General features: G+C 54.3%; 1 protein-coding gene and 1 pseudogene across 1 annotated transcript in view; both read left to right on the top strand.

The window, feature by feature from the left end:
• Positions 1–17,821, top strand: part of LOC105734317 (proto-oncogene tyrosine-protein kinase receptor Ret) — a 54,134-nt gene that overhangs the window by 18,754 nt on the left and 17,559 nt on the right. Inside the window, 4 exon segments of the mRNA XM_064370084.1 lie at positions 7,842–8,001; positions 8,650–8,913; positions 10,874–11,071; positions 11,074–11,160. Coding sequence (XP_064226154.1) covers positions 7,878–8,001; positions 8,650–8,913; positions 10,874–11,071; positions 11,074–11,160 — 673 coding nt within the window. The 5' untranslated portion in view covers positions 7,842–7,877.
• LOC135271964 (proto-oncogene tyrosine-protein kinase receptor Ret-like) overlaps positions 1–17,821 on the top strand; it is a 39,391-nt pseudogene that overhangs the window by 19,470 nt on the left and 2,100 nt on the right.

The raw sequence follows: 17,821 nt of genomic DNA, 5'->3' as shown, positions 1-17,821 counted from the left end.
CACCACCATTGCCTCCATCACCACCATCCCCACCTTCACGATCATGACCTCCACCACCACCATCACCTTCACTATTACCATTGCTTCCACCACCACCATAGCTTCCACCACCATGACCATCACCATCACCTCCACCACTATCACCACCTTCACCATCATAACCTCCACCATCAGCATCACCATCACCACCACTGTCTTCACCAAAGGCCAGCAAGGTAAGGACTTGAGGCAAAGGTTGGGGCTTGGCAGGAGCTTGTTCAGGACAGTGGGCAGGACTCCCGCAGGTGGAGAGGACAGGGGTGGCTGTGAACCTGGGAGCCCTGGGCCAGGCTGAGCAGAGCGAGCATTAGGGCCTGGAGTGAGCGGCTGATGATGGGGGCAGATGATGGGGGCATGCAGGCAGCCACACGTACCAGGCTCTGTGTATGGGGCAAGGGGAAACTGTGTGAGCAGGTCCAGGCCTGGCAAAGGGCTTGGAGAGACACCTGGGAACAGCTGTGTGTGGTGGCTGCCCTGGGCAGGGATGAGGCTGAGAGACCACTGAACCTCCTGAGCTAGAGGTGACGAGAGCTGCCCCCGATGCAGGGAAGACACAGGGAATTAAGGAAGAGAGCAGGACACCAGACAGGGTGCACTTAGTCGTCACATGGAAACCAGCATCCCGTGATGGCTGCCCAGGAGGCTCTTGGGTTGGCACTTGGGCTCATGTGAGGAGGAGCCATGGCAAAGGGAAGGGCTCTGCGTCAGAAGGCGACTAAGATGAGACTGGGCTGCCTCTAGGCACTGCCCCCCATGCTGAGGCCTCGGATGGGTCCCTGCCTTGCCCAGGGCTGCGTGCTCCATGCTAAGCCTCATCCTCCTGGGGGTCAGGCACCACCAGGTGACTCTCAAGCCAGGGCCACATTGTGTGCCACAGGCCCCTCCCACATCCAAAAGCAAAATTGCATTATGCGACAGTGTTGGTGTAAGACAAATATAATCGAGACCACTTTATTTATTCCTTATTGTTATATTTAGTTCATCCTTTTGATTTTAAAATTAATTAAAATGAAAACATTTTTTGCATGCCCAGGCACATGCAGCAGCAGTGCCCGTCAGCAGCTGAGGTTCCTCCTCTGCAGGCTCCTGTCCCCCGTGACCCTGGCACCGAGGGCTGGCATGAGTGGCCCAGTCTGTGTGAGCCCTCACGCCCGCCTAGAGATGGTGTGCTCCCCAACCAGTCAGGGCGCTCCCTTGCCTGGATACCGTGGCCTTATGAGTGGCCAGCAGCTGAAATGGGAACCATAACAGAAACTGGCCATGTCCAGGTGTGTACCTGCCCCAGGCAGGTGGCCAGGACAGCAAGGAGATGCCAGATGGGGCCAAAATCTTCATGCTTCTGTCTGACCTTGATTCTAGCTGAAGATTTAGCTGCGTGCACATCTTTAAAACTGGGATCCCCTGTAAGAACCAAATGCACAGATAGCCAAAAAAGGACAGATGAATTGGGCTGTATCAAAATGTAAAACTTCTGTGAACCAGGGTCACAATCGAAAGAGTGAAAACACAGTCCATGGAATGGGAAAAAACTTGTAATTCATAGATCTGATAAGATTTAATCCAGAATCTATAGAGAACTCCTCAAACTCAACAACAGCAACAAAAAAACCTGATTCCGAAATGAGCACAGGGGGCCGGGTGTGGTGGCTTACACCTGTAATCCTCTGGAATGCCGAGGCAGGCAGATCACTTGAGGTCAGGAGTTCAAAAGCAGCCTGGCCAACATGGTGAATCCTTGTCTCTACTGAAAATACAAAAAAGTTAGCCTGGTGTAATGGAGGGTGCCTGTAATCCCAGCTACTTGGGAGGCTGAGGCAGGAGCATTGCTTGAACTCAGGAGGTGGAGGTTTCAGTGAACCAAGATTGCAGCACTGCACTCCAGCCTGGGTGACAGAGTGAGACTCTGTCTCAAAAAAAAAAAAAAAAGTGAGCACAGGGCTTGGGTGGATGTTTCTCCAGATGGCCAAGAAGCACATGAAAAGATTCTCAGCACTGCCAGTCATTAGGGAAATACAAATCAAAATCACAGTGTGATACCACCTCACACCCATTAGGATGTCTACTATTAAAAAAAAGAAGAAGAACCAGTGTTGGTGAGGATGTGGAGAATGCCTTGCGAACTGCCGGAAGGTAAATGGGGAAGCTGCCATGGAGAACAGCAGAGAGGCTCCTCAGAGGTTAAACCTAGAGCTGCCTTCGGCTCCAGCACCTCTACTTTGAATACACACAGGAAAGGAAGCAGGAAGCAGGAAGCAGGCAGGATACATTTGTACATCCCCGTTTTCAGCAGCATTATTCACAGTAACCATAAAGTGGAAGTTACCCAAGTAAGCAAATATAATACAGACATAAAATAGAATATTACTTGGCTTTAAAAAAAAATGAAATCCTGCCGCATACTACAGCATGGATGAACCTCGAGGGCATTATGCTAAGTGAGATCAGCCAGGCACTTAAAAGGACAAGCACTGTATGATTTTACTTATATGAGGTCCCTACAGTCTTCACATTCGTAGAGACAGTAGAATGGAGGGTTCCAGGAACTGGGGGAGGAGAAGAGGGGGAGTAATTGTCTTAGGGTGCAATTTCAGTTTTACAGGATAAAAAAGTGCTATTGAAAGATGGTTTGCAAAACAGTGTGAACGCACTTAATGCCACTGAATTGTACACTTCAAAATTTTAAGATGATAAATTCCATGTGTAGTTTACAATTTAAAATAACTTTTAAAACTGGGATCTCTCCTTATATACACCTCCAAATTTGTTATTTCTGGTAGAGCCTTACTTGATCCATGTTTTTTTCCTAAAAGTAAAGTTAGATTATAGTCCCAGACAAAAGCAGCCTCCAGCTGGGACAGAGCCAGGACCCAGGTCTGTGCAGCATGCTGCAGGTGGTCCCCACCGGGCAAGTCTAGCTGGCAGCTCCGGTGCCCAGGGCTCCTCAGGCATCGAGAGATCATTTCCTGAGCTGAAGAGGAGTGATTTTATTCTCAGCCTCAGGCTTGTTTGCTGAGCACAGTGGCTGGCCCCACAAGGCTACTGGTGCACTCGTGGGCACTCTGTGTGTGCACAAGGCGTCCACACAGCTCTGTCCTGCCACTGACAGCCTGCCTGTGGCTCCAGTGCCTGCGAGACCATGCCACAGTGTCTTCCCATTCTCCAATCCCTTCCACACCCCAAATTCTGACCATTTCCCAAACATGCCCAGCCCTTTTACACTCCTGTTTATGAAACCACTGTACTGACTTTTTGATTAATTGATTCATTCATTGCTTCATGAATTCATTTATTCTCTCAGCTCACAGAGAGTGAGTTAGCAGATGTGATGGAAAGGTGGGCACCCTGTAAGAGTGAGGAGGAAGTGAATTGGAGGCCAGAGGGATCCCTGGGAGCCCTGATGAGGAGCTATGTTTTATTCTGCAAGCAGCGGAGTTAACACAGGGCTCCACAGAGGGTGCCATGATCCGATGGACCCTGGCTGCTCTGTGCAGAGTGGCCTGTGCTGCCCAGCGTGTGGTCCAGGGTTGGATGGTGTTGGCGTAGGGGACTTGGTAGCTGGGGTGGAGGGTGAAAGAGACAGGGCTCTGTGGACTGACGTGTGTGACTTGAGCAGTGAGGCGGGGCCATGCCGTGTTGAGATGGGGAAGAGTTGGGGGCAGTTTGGGGTGAGGAGGGGCCAGACTGGGGCAAAGGAGTGGAGGGAGCAAGGCATGGAGATGCCCAGCTGGCCCCAGGCCAAGGTCCGGGCTGCTAATCAGCACACTGCACACCAGCACAGAGACTGGGTTGACAGCCCCAGGCCCTGATATGGCTAGTCAGTGAGCCGCTGCCACCATCTAGAGGACAGGCTGCAGAGGAGGAAACCAGCCGAGGTGAGCAGCCTCAGTAGCATCACAGCGATGCCAGACAGCATCAAAGACAGAGGAGGTCCTGCGGGCAGCTGGGAGAAGATGAGATACCCAGGAGGGGCGGCTTGAGCATGGGCCCTCAGCAGCAGCAGTGAGGCCAAAAGACGGAAGCAAGGAGGAAAATAGCTGTCCACTTGGGACTCTCCACCCAGCAAAAATGTGCCTTCCATGAATGATGCCAAAACACAAGGCAAGAATAAAGCCGGGCGCAGCCTCCTGCTGGTGGGGGTGGGATGCAGTGGCAGGTGGGGAGGTGGGAGGGGCAGCAGTGAGGCCAGTCGTCCAGTTTAGCAGGGCCACAGGCTCCTGGGTGTTTGTTCAGCATAAACGTTCTGTGAAATGTATGCTTTATACATGTCAAATATTTAACTATAGTAAGAGAAAACATGAGTGGGAAGTGGGAGGGAAGCGATGGGTGGGGGGCAGGGTAACAGGTCACATCCTGAGAGGATAACAGTGTTCAGCGTGGGGTTGGAGGGACCCCCACAGGGACAGCTGGCCTGGGGTGGTGGGGACCACCTTTTCCACCCCAGCCCCCAGGGAAGAACCTTGGGGCATGTTTCCCATTCCTAGGAAGATGATTGCATTAGGAAATTGTCTTCTTTTTTTCTTTTTTTTTAATTGCATTTTAGGTTTTGGGGTACATGTGAAGAACATGCAAGATTGTTGCATAGGTGCATAAGTGGCAGTGTGATTTGCTGCCTTCCTCCCCTTCACCTGTATCTGGCATTTCTCCCCATGCTATCTCTCCCCAACTCCCCACCCCCTGCTGTCCCTCTCCTCTTTCCCCCCAACAGACCCTAGTGTGTAGTGCTCCCCTTCCCTGTGTCCATGTGTTCTCGTTGTTCAATACCCACCTATGAGTGAGAACATGCGGTTTGATTTTGTGTTCTTGTGTCAGTTTGCTGAGAATGATGGTTTCCAGGTTCATCCATGTCCCTACAAAGGACATTGTCTCTTAAGGAGATTCTGCTGGGCCATAATAAATCTGTCAACTCCATTGTCTGCCACCCATCAAGGGCAGGCATGGGGCTAGTGTCACATGTGGGGTTCTGCATGAACGGCCTGCTCTGCACACACACCCTGCGCTGCTTCTAATTCACACAGTTCAGTTGTTATTCTTTCCTTTTTTGGAAGTCTCAAATTGCTGCCCTTGTGCTGCTGTCCTAGGGAAGTTTTTCACCATTTGGAGCCTCATTTGTGTTTCTCTGGCAGTGTCACCATGCCATGGTGAGGGTGACCTACAGTGCCCCATCAGAGCTGCTGGGTGGATGGCATTGGGGGAGTGGGAGACCAAGGGCCACAGCCAGGAACCTGTGGAGAGCTGGTGACCCCCCACCTCTGCAGACAGAGCCAGGCCAAGCTTAGTATGTGTGCACCGAGGGTGCAGGAAAATGTGTGTGCTTGGGTGTGAAAGTTGGTGTGCACCAGTATGAGCAAATACATGTGCTTGTCAGAGCTGGACTGGCTGTGTAGGAATGTGTCAGTTTTTGGGAGAACGAATGTGTAGCAGTGTGTGCCCTTGTGGTTTGTAATATGCATCCAAGAGAGTGTGTGAGAGAGAAAAGGAATGCATGTGTGCCATGTGTCAGTCTGCATCAGACCAGGAGACAGCCCCACGTGGTCCCTGGGACAAGAACAGTAACATGAGAGGCACAAAGCTGTGATGAAAGAGGGCTGGGGGGTGGGGAGAGCTCTTTGGGTCACCCTTGGCTGCAATGGGCACTAGGGAAGAAACCCCCTTCCCAGCTGGGGTCAGAGTCTGAGGAAGGAGCTGGATGCCAGGCTAGGGCTGCTGTGCAGGTTCAGGGCTGGTAGGAGGCAACCCCTTGGGGCACAGGAGCTGAGGCTGGGGCTGCAGGAAGCTGATGGCCAGGCTCAGGTGTGGGTTGCACCAGCGCCAAGGGACTGCATGCTTTGGGTATGCCCTAGAGTGGAGCACACACTGTTTCGTGGGCTGGCTGGGCAGCAGGACCCAGAAAAGGCAGGTGTAATGAGCAGGAGACAGGAGCAAGCCCTGGCCTGTCCCCAGCATTGCTCCACCTCCCTCCACGAATAAAGCTTGGCCTTGTGCTGCCTGCAAAGGAGCCTGCTCCAGGCCCAACTGGACCTGAGAATGTGCACACCTGGACAGAGTGTGTGGACCAAGGTGTGTGCACACACACGTGTGGAATGAGGGCACTCAGGACTGGTCCGCTCTGCATCCAAAGATGAATAAATTAAACAGCCCAGCCAAGTGTGGATCATTGGAAACAGTCTAGCGCTTCACTCTGTCAAACACGAGGGCCGAGTCTTTCCTGCTGAGGTGGGCAGGGTGGAAGCAGATGGGGTCTTGGGTGGGCATGCCTCCATCTCTGTTTCTGTGTTCTAGGTGTGGGGGAGGATTCTGTCACCACATGTCATTTGGGCCCTGAATGCATGGGATGGGAAAAGCTTTGCAAGTCCTGCTGGTGACCTCCCCATGGTGCCAGGGGTGGCTCTTACCAGAGACGGGTCTCAGCCCATTGACCTGGCCTTGATCCACAGACCAGGTGGCCCTGGTAGGCAGAATGGCAGCAGCAAGATGGGTGCCAGTCAGCAGGGCCCTGGACCTTCTGGCAGGCTTAACAACTGTTGGCGCTGGACTTCCACCATCAACTGCCTTAGCCATTATTCCAACCCTCAAGACACAAAGTCTCGCAGCACGCTCAGCTGTTTGACTTGGTCAGGCTTCTCACCTCTCAGCCTCAGTGTTCTTATCTGTGAAATGGGCAGTGAAGGGATCTGCACCCAATGGCTATTAGTCTGCCATGAGAGGCTTATGATGATACACCCCTGTGTAGAGGTGCATGCCTGGCTGCACCTGCACTGGCCATTCCTCCTCTCCCTAGCATGCCTTCCCCAGTTAGAAGCTGGGGAAACTGAGGTCCAGAGGAAGCCAGTGATCTACAGAGGCTGCACAGCCCAATGGTGTCTGACCAGCAGCTCTTCGTCAGCTCTCCCCTGTCACTGACCCACCACGATTGGCTACATCATCATTTGTGGACTGCTTGTTCTAGAATTATAAAGAATTTCAAGACTGTAGCAACAAAGCATTAAACCAAGCGTGAGACCCCTGAGCAGGGCCCACCAGAACTGCCCAGGCTGCACTCCGCTGAGGCTGGCCCTACACCCACCTCCTCGGTTATCCCACCTCGGACCATGTGTTTTTCCATCTAGAAGTGCCTGTGACAAGCAGGAACATTAAGACAACTGTGCCCAGCTGCAGAGACCACCTGGGAGGCATTTTAAGTGCATTTAAGTCTGTTTCTGCTCGCAATCATTGCCTGACCCACAAATTCCTTTTGGCAGCAGGGAGACCAACTGGGATTGGGCCCCACACGATCCTGTAGGGATGGGCTCCACCAGACGGGAGCAGGAAAGCCCATTCTTTCCTGCACATATGGTCTTTGTGGTGGGGGCTTTGGGGAACCCAGACCTGTCCTACCTCCAGTCTCTGGACCACTGAAGGTGTGTGCACATCTCGGAGGCCCCAGAGGAGCACCTTGGGATTCCCAGTCTGGATCTGCTCCTGCGGCAGAGGGGTGCCCACTTTTCTGCAGCCTGAGCATCACCAGAGCCACCCTGCAGCCACCAAAGGGCAAATAGTTCTTATTGGGAAGGCCAGGGCCAGAGGTGTGTATTCCAGAGAAAACTAGATCTGGCAGAGCTGCATTGCCTCTCCCGACATGAGCTCAGTCAGTCCGTAGATTCCCCTCTGGGGTGAGAATGTGGACCCCGCCACCTACATGAATAGCCCAGACATGGGATGCCACATGGGATTGGGAGGGGGCTTATCCGGGCCCAGGGCATCCAGCCCCTCCTCGCCCTGTGACGCCGCTGTGAGTTATAGTCTCTTACCCTCTTTGTCACCAGAAATGCATCCCCAAACACCATCCCGAGGTCGCTGTCATGGGAGCTGTGTTCCTGATGTGCAGTGAGCACTTCAAGAGAAGACTTCTCCTGTTCTGTTTTCCCAGTGTGGGACTCCAGACATCTCACCTCTTCTCTTCCAGGCTCCACTTGGCACTTACGGGTATGTGGCACTGCATGGGTGTGTGACCCATCCAGGTGTTTGCGTGTATCCATAGTTCACCCTTTTTCTGGGCAGGAATATGTGGCGTGGCTGGACCACAGTCTGCCTGTCCATCCACCTGCTGAAGGGCCTCTAGGCTCTTGGCTTCTATGAATCATCCCTCCAGTTCCCACTACGCCATTTGATGGACGTATGTTTTTACTTCTCTTGGATGAATGGAGTGGAATTGCAGGGTCATATGGTAGGTGTATGTTTAGATAAAGATTTATGACTTTCCTGTAAAGAACTTTCTTCATTTTTGGCAACTGTTGCCTGCCTGCGTGGCTGGCAGTGTCTCCTGTCCTTGAACACTCTGGCTCTGGGTGACCTGTTGAGAAGCCTGTGTGGTTCAGGTGCCCTTCCGGCCTGGGTGATTGAGAACAGGCTTGCCACTGTGGCTACTGCCTCCCCTGTCTTCTTTCCTTTCTCTATTTTAAAGCAATCCTTTTCTAGGCAGTGTGTAACTACACAAATAATTGAGTGTTCATGTTCTCAGAACCGGAGATGAAAAACTCCTGCTAAGACAGGAATTTTAAACCAATGATTTTTTTTTGTCCTTGACGAAGCCTTATCCTCACCATCCCTCACTCACTTCCCTACTTCCCACAGTGGCACTGGGCCTCTACTTCTCAAGGGATGCTTACTGGGAGAAGCTGTATGTGGATCAGCCGGCCGGCATGCCCTTGCTGTATGTCCATGCCCTGCGGGACACTCCTGGGGAAGTGCCCAGTTTCCGCCTGGGCCGGCACCTCTATGGCACATGCCACATGCGGCTGCACGAGAACAACTGGATCCGCATCCAGTAGGACACCGGCCTCCTCTACCTTAACTGGAGCCTGGACCAGAGAACCTGGGAGAAGCTCAGTGTCTGCAGTAAGGGAGCTGCCCCCACTCCCATCCCCACACCCCACCCCACCCCTTCCTCAAACCACCCTCATCACAACCGCTGACACTGAGGCTCGGGGTGGCTTCCCTACCACCCCTGGTGTGGAGGGTATCTGGGTTGAGGTGAGGCTAGCCTGCCTCTGTGTCCAGCCTGGAGGGTGTGGAGGGCATCAGGGGTGAGATGAGGCTGGCCTGCCTCTGTGTCCAGCCTGGAGGGTGTGGAGGGCATCAGGGGTGAGATGAGGCTGGCCTGCCTCTGTGTCCAGCCTGGAGGGTGTGGAGGGCGTCAGGGGTGAGGTGAGCCTGGCCTGCCTCTGTGTCCAGCCTGGAGGGTGTGGAGGGTGTCAGGAGTGAGGTGAGGCTGGCCTGCCTCTGTGTCCAGCCTGGAGGGTGTGGAGGGTGTCAGGGGTGAGGTGAGGCTGGCCTGCCTCTGTGTCCAGCCTGGAGGGTGTGGAGGGTGTCAGGGGTGAGTTGAGGCTGGCCTGCCTCTGTGTCCAGCCTGGAGAGAAGCCAGGACAAGTTTCAGGGCTGCCAGTGACCCTGGGGCTTCCTGAGGCTGTGGGGGTTTGGAGACACACAGGAATCTGGGTACACGCTTCTGTCAGACCTGAATGCTTCCAGTGGTGCTAAAAATGATTAGGAGATTTTGAGAGAGGGAGTAAGTGGGGCTGAAAAAATTCCAAAGTTTTGACTTACCAAATGACCTGCAACTCTCTGGAAAAGCGGCAGTTCCTAAGGAAAGCCTGACTTCTTATCAGAGCCAGCTTGTGGCAGGGACTCGTGTCTGTCCCAGGTGTCCAGGGAGGAAAGTGGAACAGTCAGTGCTAGAGTCATGACCACACATGACATTGGAGCTGGGAAGGGTGGGGGAAAGCAGGGTGCCTGTGACAGGGAACAGTGATGCTGCCCCAGGTAGCTCCCACCTCCTGCCACCCCTCCAGGGCCATGGCTTGTGCAGCCCCCGCAACCACCCTAAGCCCTGTCTGCTGGTGAGAGGCAAGCCTCGGGCCATGAGTGCAGAGCAGGCATCCCGGCCCGTCTGCCAGGGACAGCCCGGTGCAGGACAGGGAGGGGGCTTGGGTGGGCAGCTCCCTCCAGGGTAGCCCAGGCAGTTCCTGGAGGAGGCAGCATCTGAGATGAGTCTTGGTTCTATGCACTTAGTTGCTGTTCTCTTCAACCTGAGCCCTCAGGGTGGAGCTTGAGAAATGGGAGTCCCTGGGTGGGGCCAGCATGGAATTTGCCCTGGGCCTGAGATTCCTAGGAGGCCTGAGCCCTCCAAAGCGGGGAGAGGCTTCATACATGGCCAGGTTCTGTCAAGGAAGAAACCACAGGGTGATTTGAACAGTGAAAGTTTGTGTAAAGAATTAGTTACAACAGAGGATTGGAGCAGTGATGGACAGGCTAGCAAAAAGCAGAGAATGCCAAAGAATATGGGAAGAGCAGCTCTGAGGAGCAGCTGCCCACCTCCAGCTGAGTTGGAAGCTGGGAAAGCCCTCGCAGTACAGTGGAAATCCCTTTGGCACCTCGGTGGTGGAACTTGCGGGACATGCCCCCTCTAGGCATTGAGGAAGTCTGTCTGTGACCACTCCAAACCTCCTTGGGGAGGGTGTGGCAGGTGGGGCACTGGTCACCACTTACTGGAAAAGTTGCCAACAGCAGAGTCGGGGAGACTTCAACCCAGTGCTCAGCACACCTCCCTTAGGAGGGGCCTCTAAGCTGAGAACTGAATGATGAGAGCTAGGCCTGTGGGGCACTGGTGCTCTGGGCTGCAGGGCCCTGCAGCAGAGGCAAGGAGGTAGCAGGTGGAGCTGGAGCACCAGGCTGAGCCTTGTGGACCTTGGTGGGGACCAGGTTTTGCACCAGGCCTGGAGCTCCTACCTCCTCCCCATTCCCGACTGCCTGGCAGGTGTGGCTGATGCCCCCACAGGCCTGACTTCTCTCTCTGCAGCTGGAGGCTTCCGGGTGTTCACCGTCTACTTCAAAGTCTTCCTGTCGCCCACGTCCCTTTGTGAGGACGAGTGCCAGTGGCCAGGCTGTGCCCGAGTGTACTTCTCCTTTTTCAACACCTCCTTTCCAGCCTGCAGCTCCCTCAAGCCCTGGGAGCTCTGCTTCCCAGAGAAAAGCCTCTCCTTCTGTATTCGTGAGAACTGGCCCCAGGCACCTTCCACCAGTTCCGCCTGCTGCCTGTGCAGTTCTTGTGCCCCAACATCAGCGTGGCCTACAGGCTCCTGGAGGGTGAGTGCCGACATTGTGGTGCTGCCGCTCAGTGCCTGCTGCTGCTGGGCTTGTTCTGTGAGCCCTTGACACAAGCCATCTGGTTTATTCTTCACAGCCGTGCCATCAGTTCATTCAGTATTCTGGAAATACCTCTTGCATGCCTGCCAGGAGCCAGGTACTGTTCTAGCAGCTAAAGGTGTAACAGTGAACACAACAGGCTGGAATCTTGCCTGCCTGCAGCTCTCATTTTGTGGGGCAGTCATAGCGTCCAAGCATGCCAAGTAAATTGGGTGGCTTCTGGAAGGAGCTAGCTGGGGAGGAAACCAAGAAGAGGGGAGCGGAGGAGGAGACCTCCATTCTTCCATTGTAAATTGGGTAGTCAGGGCAGGGGCTAGCCGAGCAAAGGTGGGAGGGTGCCAGATATTCAGGCTTAGCCCCTTGGAGGGCGCTGCAGTGTGACTCTCATGTGCCTGGAGTGCACTGAGCCACAGGGAAGAGCTGAGACCGATAGGGCAGAATAGTTCCTGGGGTGGGGGCAGGTATGGGAGTGGCTTTCAGGGCTCTCTCCTGAGGAACATGGGGAACTATGGAAGACTTTGGAGGGAGGGAGTGATGGCAGGACCTGACTTAGTTTTTAAAGGATTAGTCAGACTGCTGTGTTAGGGATGGTTTGGGGTGGGAAGATTCAGGGGCAAAGCTGGGAGACCATCAGAAGGCTACAGGAGAAACCTCTGAATGGGAAGATGTGGGCTGTGATGATGCCCAGATGCAGGTGGAAGCCGGTGTGTGGCTAGAAGCAGGCAGCTGTGGGGATGCCTAGATGGAAGACCCAGCAGGACTCCCTCATGGATTGGATGTGGGGTGTAGGGGGGGCCCATAGAGCAGCAGCAAGGACAGCCAACCCAACCAGGGTGTGGGAGGAGCTGGATGCCAGCGGAGAGGGGAGAAGGCAGCTGAGCAGGTGCAAGGAGGCCCCATTCGACCATCTGAAAGTCAGGAAATGGGGCTCAACCAGGTCACAGAGGCTGCACGTCTGGCAAGTGTGTCCTACGTTCACATTAGCTTTATCACACAAACATGGCAAGAATATTAAATCTCAGTAAAGGTAGAAAAGTCATCACTCATGCTTCCCCAGATTCCTTTCATTCTCTGGGACAGGGATAGATGTCTTTGAACCAGATGGTTGATGAAGCAACTGGTTTTTTGTATGCTGCCCTTTTTCACTAAAAATTATGTTATTAAATTTAGTTTAATGGGATTTCTTTGTAATCACACTCAACAGAGGAAAGCATTATATGATAAGCATTTCCCACACGTGTAATTCATGTGCAAGGCATGGTTCTGACTGGGAGGTCTGTGGAGTTGCCCCTGCCTCCTTGAGGTTGGCTGTGGGGTCTTCAGTGGTGGCCTTCCGCCTTCATCATGACCTCTTTTTGGATTATTTCTGGAGGACAGATCCAAGGACAGGCTCGTTGAAGAGTGTGTTGTGGTTCCTGGCCTTGCCTCACAGGGCAATGTAGAGCAGGAGCCGAGCCACCGTGCAGGGCGCGGAGCATGCGCTTTCGCCTCTACATCCCGCCTTCTGCACACATAGGATGACCAGCATGGCGACGCATTGAACAAGGAGGTGTAGAGCAGAGATGCACACTAGGCAGTGGAAAATCATGCATTAATGACACATCATACGCCAGATGTCCACCATGTTTATATGTGTGAGATATATATATGTATTGCACTTTAGGTTCTGGGGTACATGTGCAGAACATGCAGGATTGTTGCATAGGTACATACATGGCAATGTGGTTTGCGCCTCCATCCCCCCGTCACCTATATCTGGCATTTCTCCCCATGTTATCCCTCCCCAGCCTCCCTATCCCCTGCTGTCCTTCCCCTAGTCCCCCCCACCCCGCAACAGACCCCAGTGTGTGATGCTCCCCTTCCTGTGTCCGTGTGTTCTCATGGTTCAACACCCGCCTCTCAGTAAGAACATGTGGTATTCGATTTTCTGATCTTGCCATGTTTGTTTTAAAGTGGTAGAATCATGGCTTTATTTCTCACGTTCTCTAAAATGAAAACACATTGCTTCCAGAATTGGAAAAAAAAAAATCTTAACTTTTTTTTAAAAGCAGCCAAGGCCGGTAGCTGGCTCTCTAGGCCTGCAGCCTGAGCTGAGCTGAGCCACCCTTCCCCACACAAGCCCACTTGAGATCGAGGCCAGGTGGGCGGAGGGGTGCCCCAGGCCCTACCGGGTGATCAGGGTATCTACTTCTGGCTCTTCCCCACCAGCACGAGTGAGGGCGCAGCTGCAGCAGGACACGGCAGGTAAAAATACAGTCATCGCTGCAAACTTGGGCTGGGAGCGCTGCACTCCCCTTGTGGGCTTGTGCGCGCGAGGAGGTGGAGCGACACCACCAGTGCCTTGTTGGAGTTCAAGCAGAAGGAGGTGCTTGTCCGCGAGCGCTATAGTGTATTCAGTGTCTGTCTCCGGCCGCAGTTCGTTTCTCGGTCTGTTTAGTGTCCTTGTAGCCACTCAACCATGTGGCCGACCATTCGCACGTTCATTTGTCCTTTGTCTTCGTCGGCGTCTCCTCTCTTAGCGGGAGGGGAACGGGCAGTGCTTCTAGCTCCCAGCTGGGCCTTGCCTCAGGGGGCCAGGACCCCTGGGTGCCCAGCCTGGGACTGACCAGGACGAGGCCCGAGGGAGGCTGTGTGGGGCACACTTGTGCCGCTGCAGGCGGGCGCGGCGAGCTGCCCGGGCAGTGAGCATCTTCCTGGAGGGCACTCCCTCCCACCAGCAGTCAGCCCCTGACCGGAGGGCCCTTGAGTGACGAAGAGTGGAGCCGAGGATTGGAGGGGGACGCGAAGGTGGATCACCCCCGGTGCCGCCCGGTGCAGCCCGCCTCGCCCCTCTCTGGCCGGCCCTGGTGGAGCGCTACCGCCACCTGCTGGGCTTCAAGCCTTCCTGCAGCCAGCCCAGCCCTCCTGGCCATGGGAGAGTGGGCGTGGGATAGTGGCCGTGGGATAGTGCGTTGCCTTGTCCCGCTTCTCTGGGCACACCACGTTCAGGTTTGGCAGGGAAAAGAGGTCTGGCCAAAAGGATACCTTGTGAGTAAAGGCTGTGTGAGCCTCCCTGGGCAGCCTTGGGGTGATAGAGACCTGGTGGACAGAGCCATCCCGAAGGTGGCCAGTGGCTTTCTTCAAAACCCCCTCCAGCCTGCTGTAGGAAGATGCTTGGAGCAGAGCACTCTGATGTACACCTGGGCTTGTATCTGGGCTCTGCTGTCTGTTCCTGTGTGACCTTGACCTGACCTTCACCCTGTGGGGCCCAACTTCCTCAGGGGAGAGTGGGGATGCTCATTTTGCTCTCTGGGGATGTGGGTGGGACCTGCCAGCCAGGTGCCTGGCCATGTGCTGTAATTCTCCTTATGAGAGGTCTGTATTACACCTGTGAAACAGATGAGGCTCAGTGGCCCAGGGAAGGTAACTGGGCCAGGCTGGCTAGTGACCCCCATGGGTAGTTGAACTTAGGTCAGACTGTCCCCAGACCCGGCCCTGACAACACACCTGGTCCACCTGTGGGCTCAGTGGGATGAGCAGTGTCCTAAGGTCTCTGGTTTTGGGGAGTCTGAGGAGCCCCTCTTGCCTGCACTGACCAACGCCCTCTGCATCCTGCAGGACACCGTGATGGCCACACTGCATGTCTTTGATGTGGACATGGTGCCTGCATCGGGGGAGCATACATCGGGGGAGCATGGTGAGACGGTACAAAAGCATGCTGCTCCCCAGGGATACCTGGGCCCAGCAGGCCTTCCGGGTGGAACACTGGCCCAACGAGACCTTGGTCCAGGCTAACGGCAGCTTCGTGCGGGCGACCGTGCACGACTATAGTAAGCGGAGCCGGTGACACAGCCTGGCTGGGCCCCCAGAAAATGACGTGCTCGCTTTTCTTGGGCAAGCAGCACACCACACACATGCACTCCTGGCATGGCCTTCTGCGACCCAGGCCACTTCCCCTCCAACCTCTGCCCAGCACTTCCTGTGTCTCTGCCAGGCCTGCCCTCCAGCCACCAGTGGGGCTTTCACCATGGGTCCTCTCTCCCTGAGCTGCCACACAGCCAACCCTGGCAGGGCCCCACCACATCCCCGTGCTAACCTCACCAGGGCTCACCACCGATTGCAAACACACATGTCACCTGAGGCTTTCCTCCAGCCCCTGGCACTGTCGCTGCCCCTAAGGTGGCCCAAATGCTTAGAGATTGTTGCTGTGGCCTCAGTAGCTCTCTGCTAACAGGCTGGTGTACAGGTGCACCCCTGAATCAGGTCAGGGCTTCTGAGCCCGTTGTCCTGCCTCCTTCCATGTGCCACCATGCTCACCTGCTGGCGGGGCACCTTTCAGTGGCGGCCTTGCTTCCTGCCTCCCTCCCCCAGCTCCTGCCAATTTCTCCTGGGATTGCCTTCCAAATAAACCACCTGCACTTGGGGTCTGTGTCTGGGGGAGCCCCAGGCCACAGGTCCTTCGCCCCTTTCTGCATGGCCTGGTCCCGTTCATTCCTCAGTCCTCCCCACCCCACCAAGCCTTTGGAGGTCCTGCCTGTTGGAGGGGAGACAGCCTCCTTGCCCTGCCCTGGCACTGAACACCCTGTGTGCCAGAGCGCCCCTCCCGGCATTGCTTCCACCACCTGAGAACTGCAGCAGCAGCACGCAGCAGGAACACAGACAGCGTAACTTCCAGGGCTCGGCCTGTGGAGTCATTGGGTCTGCTGGAGGCTCCTGCTGTGGAAGGGAGTTCTACCATATTCTGGGGGAGCTGTCTGGAGGGCTCTAACACCACGACCTTGGCAATGCAGACCTTTACCTCCCATCTTACCCTCCCCCCACACACACACCCTGTTACCCAAAAAAATGAAACTCTGAAAAATATTTTAAAGAGGTTTATTCTGAGCCAAGATGAGTGACCACAGCCTGGAGAAAACACAAACCCAAGAAGCCTTGAGTAAGTCATCCCCAGATCCAAGGTGATGGGGTTACAGTTTGCTTTTATACATTTTAGGGAGACAGGAGTTACCGGCAAGGATGTAAATCAGCACATGGAGGGTATACATTGGTTTGGCCCAAAAAGAATGGTATCTTGAAGCAGGGGCTTACAGGTTACAGGTAGATGCAGAGATTCTTTAATTTACAGCAGGCTGAAAGAGTTAAGCTTTGCCTAAAGACTTCAGGTCAGTACAAAGGAATGTGTTAAGGAGGCCTGTGATGTATCCCATGATGCTATACAGGGTCAGGATGGAAAGTAAACCGCAGTATACCTGGCAGGGAAAAAATGGTTTAACAAGATTTTATGGGCTGGGTGTGGTGGCTCACGCCTGCAATCCCAGCATTTTGGGGAGACTGAGATGGTTGGATTGTTTAAGTCCAGGAGTTCAAGACCAGCCTGGACAACAGGGTGAAACCCTGTCTCTACAAAAAAAAATACAAAAAATTAGCCAGGCATGGTGTCACATTACTGGATTACAGGAGCCTCGGAGGCTGAGGTGGGAGGATGGCTGGAGCCTGAGAGGTCAAGGCTGCAGTGAGAGACAACAGAGCGAGACTGTCTCAAGTAAGAAAACCAATGTTATGGTTTGTAAGGTGTGACTTAACCCTTGCTTGGCATGACCTTAGGTCCTGTTTATAATTTGGTATCTTATTGCCACAAAGAGTCCATTCTGTCAGTCTTATGATCTCTGTTTTAACATTAATGCTGGTCAGTTGTGTCCAAACTCCAGAAAGAAGAGGGCCTAATAAGGCAAGTCCACTCTCCCTTCCTGTCATGACCCAGAATTCTGTTTTTAAGGTTTTTCTGGTGTCCCCTTGGCCAAGAGGGGATCTATTTAGTTGGTTTGGGGGTTTAGGATTTTACTTATAGTTTATGACTCTATAGACAAACACCACATACACACACGCATAAATACCCTATGCACAAACACCACATAAATGCATATCACACACATACATGCCACACACATGCATACCACACAAGCGTATTGTACACACACCCCATACAATGCATGCACATGCACACCCACGCAGGCTGCCTCAAACTGAGAAGGGTTCCCTGGGCTTTCAACTTAGCAAATGCCGACTGACATTTGAACATTGGTGCTAACTTAGGACCAGCCCCAGGCCTGTCACGTGGCACTGTACGCGTGAAAGTGCATGCTTGCACCAGTGTATTTTCAGGACTCTCTCTGGGAAGAGGCGTGACCATGGGGGAGCGGCCAGAGAAGCTCGATGGTCATTGTTGCACTCCCACCTGCAGGGCTGGTTCTCAACCGGAACCTCTCCATCTCGGAGAACCGCACCATGCAGCTGGCCGTGCTGGTCAATGACTCGGACTTCCAGGGCCCAGGGGCGGGCGTCCTCCTGCTCCACTTCAACGTGTCAGTGCTGCCCATCAGCCTGCACCTGCCCAGTACCTCCATCTCCGTGAGCAGGAGGGCTCATCGATTTGCCCAGGTGAGCCGATGCCCACTGCTTGTCTGGGAAAGAATGAAGGGCTAGGGAACATGGGGGCACAGGGAGGCAGGTGACACCCCCTCTTGGCCCAACCAGCACAGAGTAACCTGGGTGGAATCCTGGGCCCAGGGCTGGGAGGTGCAGCTGGGTGTACAGAAGAGGCCTGGGAGAGCTCACAGTGGGC

This window comes from Aotus nancymaae, unplaced genomic scaffold (assembly GCF_030222135.1).
Source record: "Aotus nancymaae isolate 86718 unplaced genomic scaffold, 86718_ANA_hifiasm-v0.15.2.pri h1tg000099l, whole genome shotgun sequence".
NCBI classification, from domain to species: domain Eukaryota; kingdom Metazoa; phylum Chordata; class Mammalia; order Primates; family Aotidae; genus Aotus; species Aotus nancymaae.
Note: the sequence above shows the minus strand (reverse complement) of the source record. Positions and strands in the feature narration are given on the sequence as shown.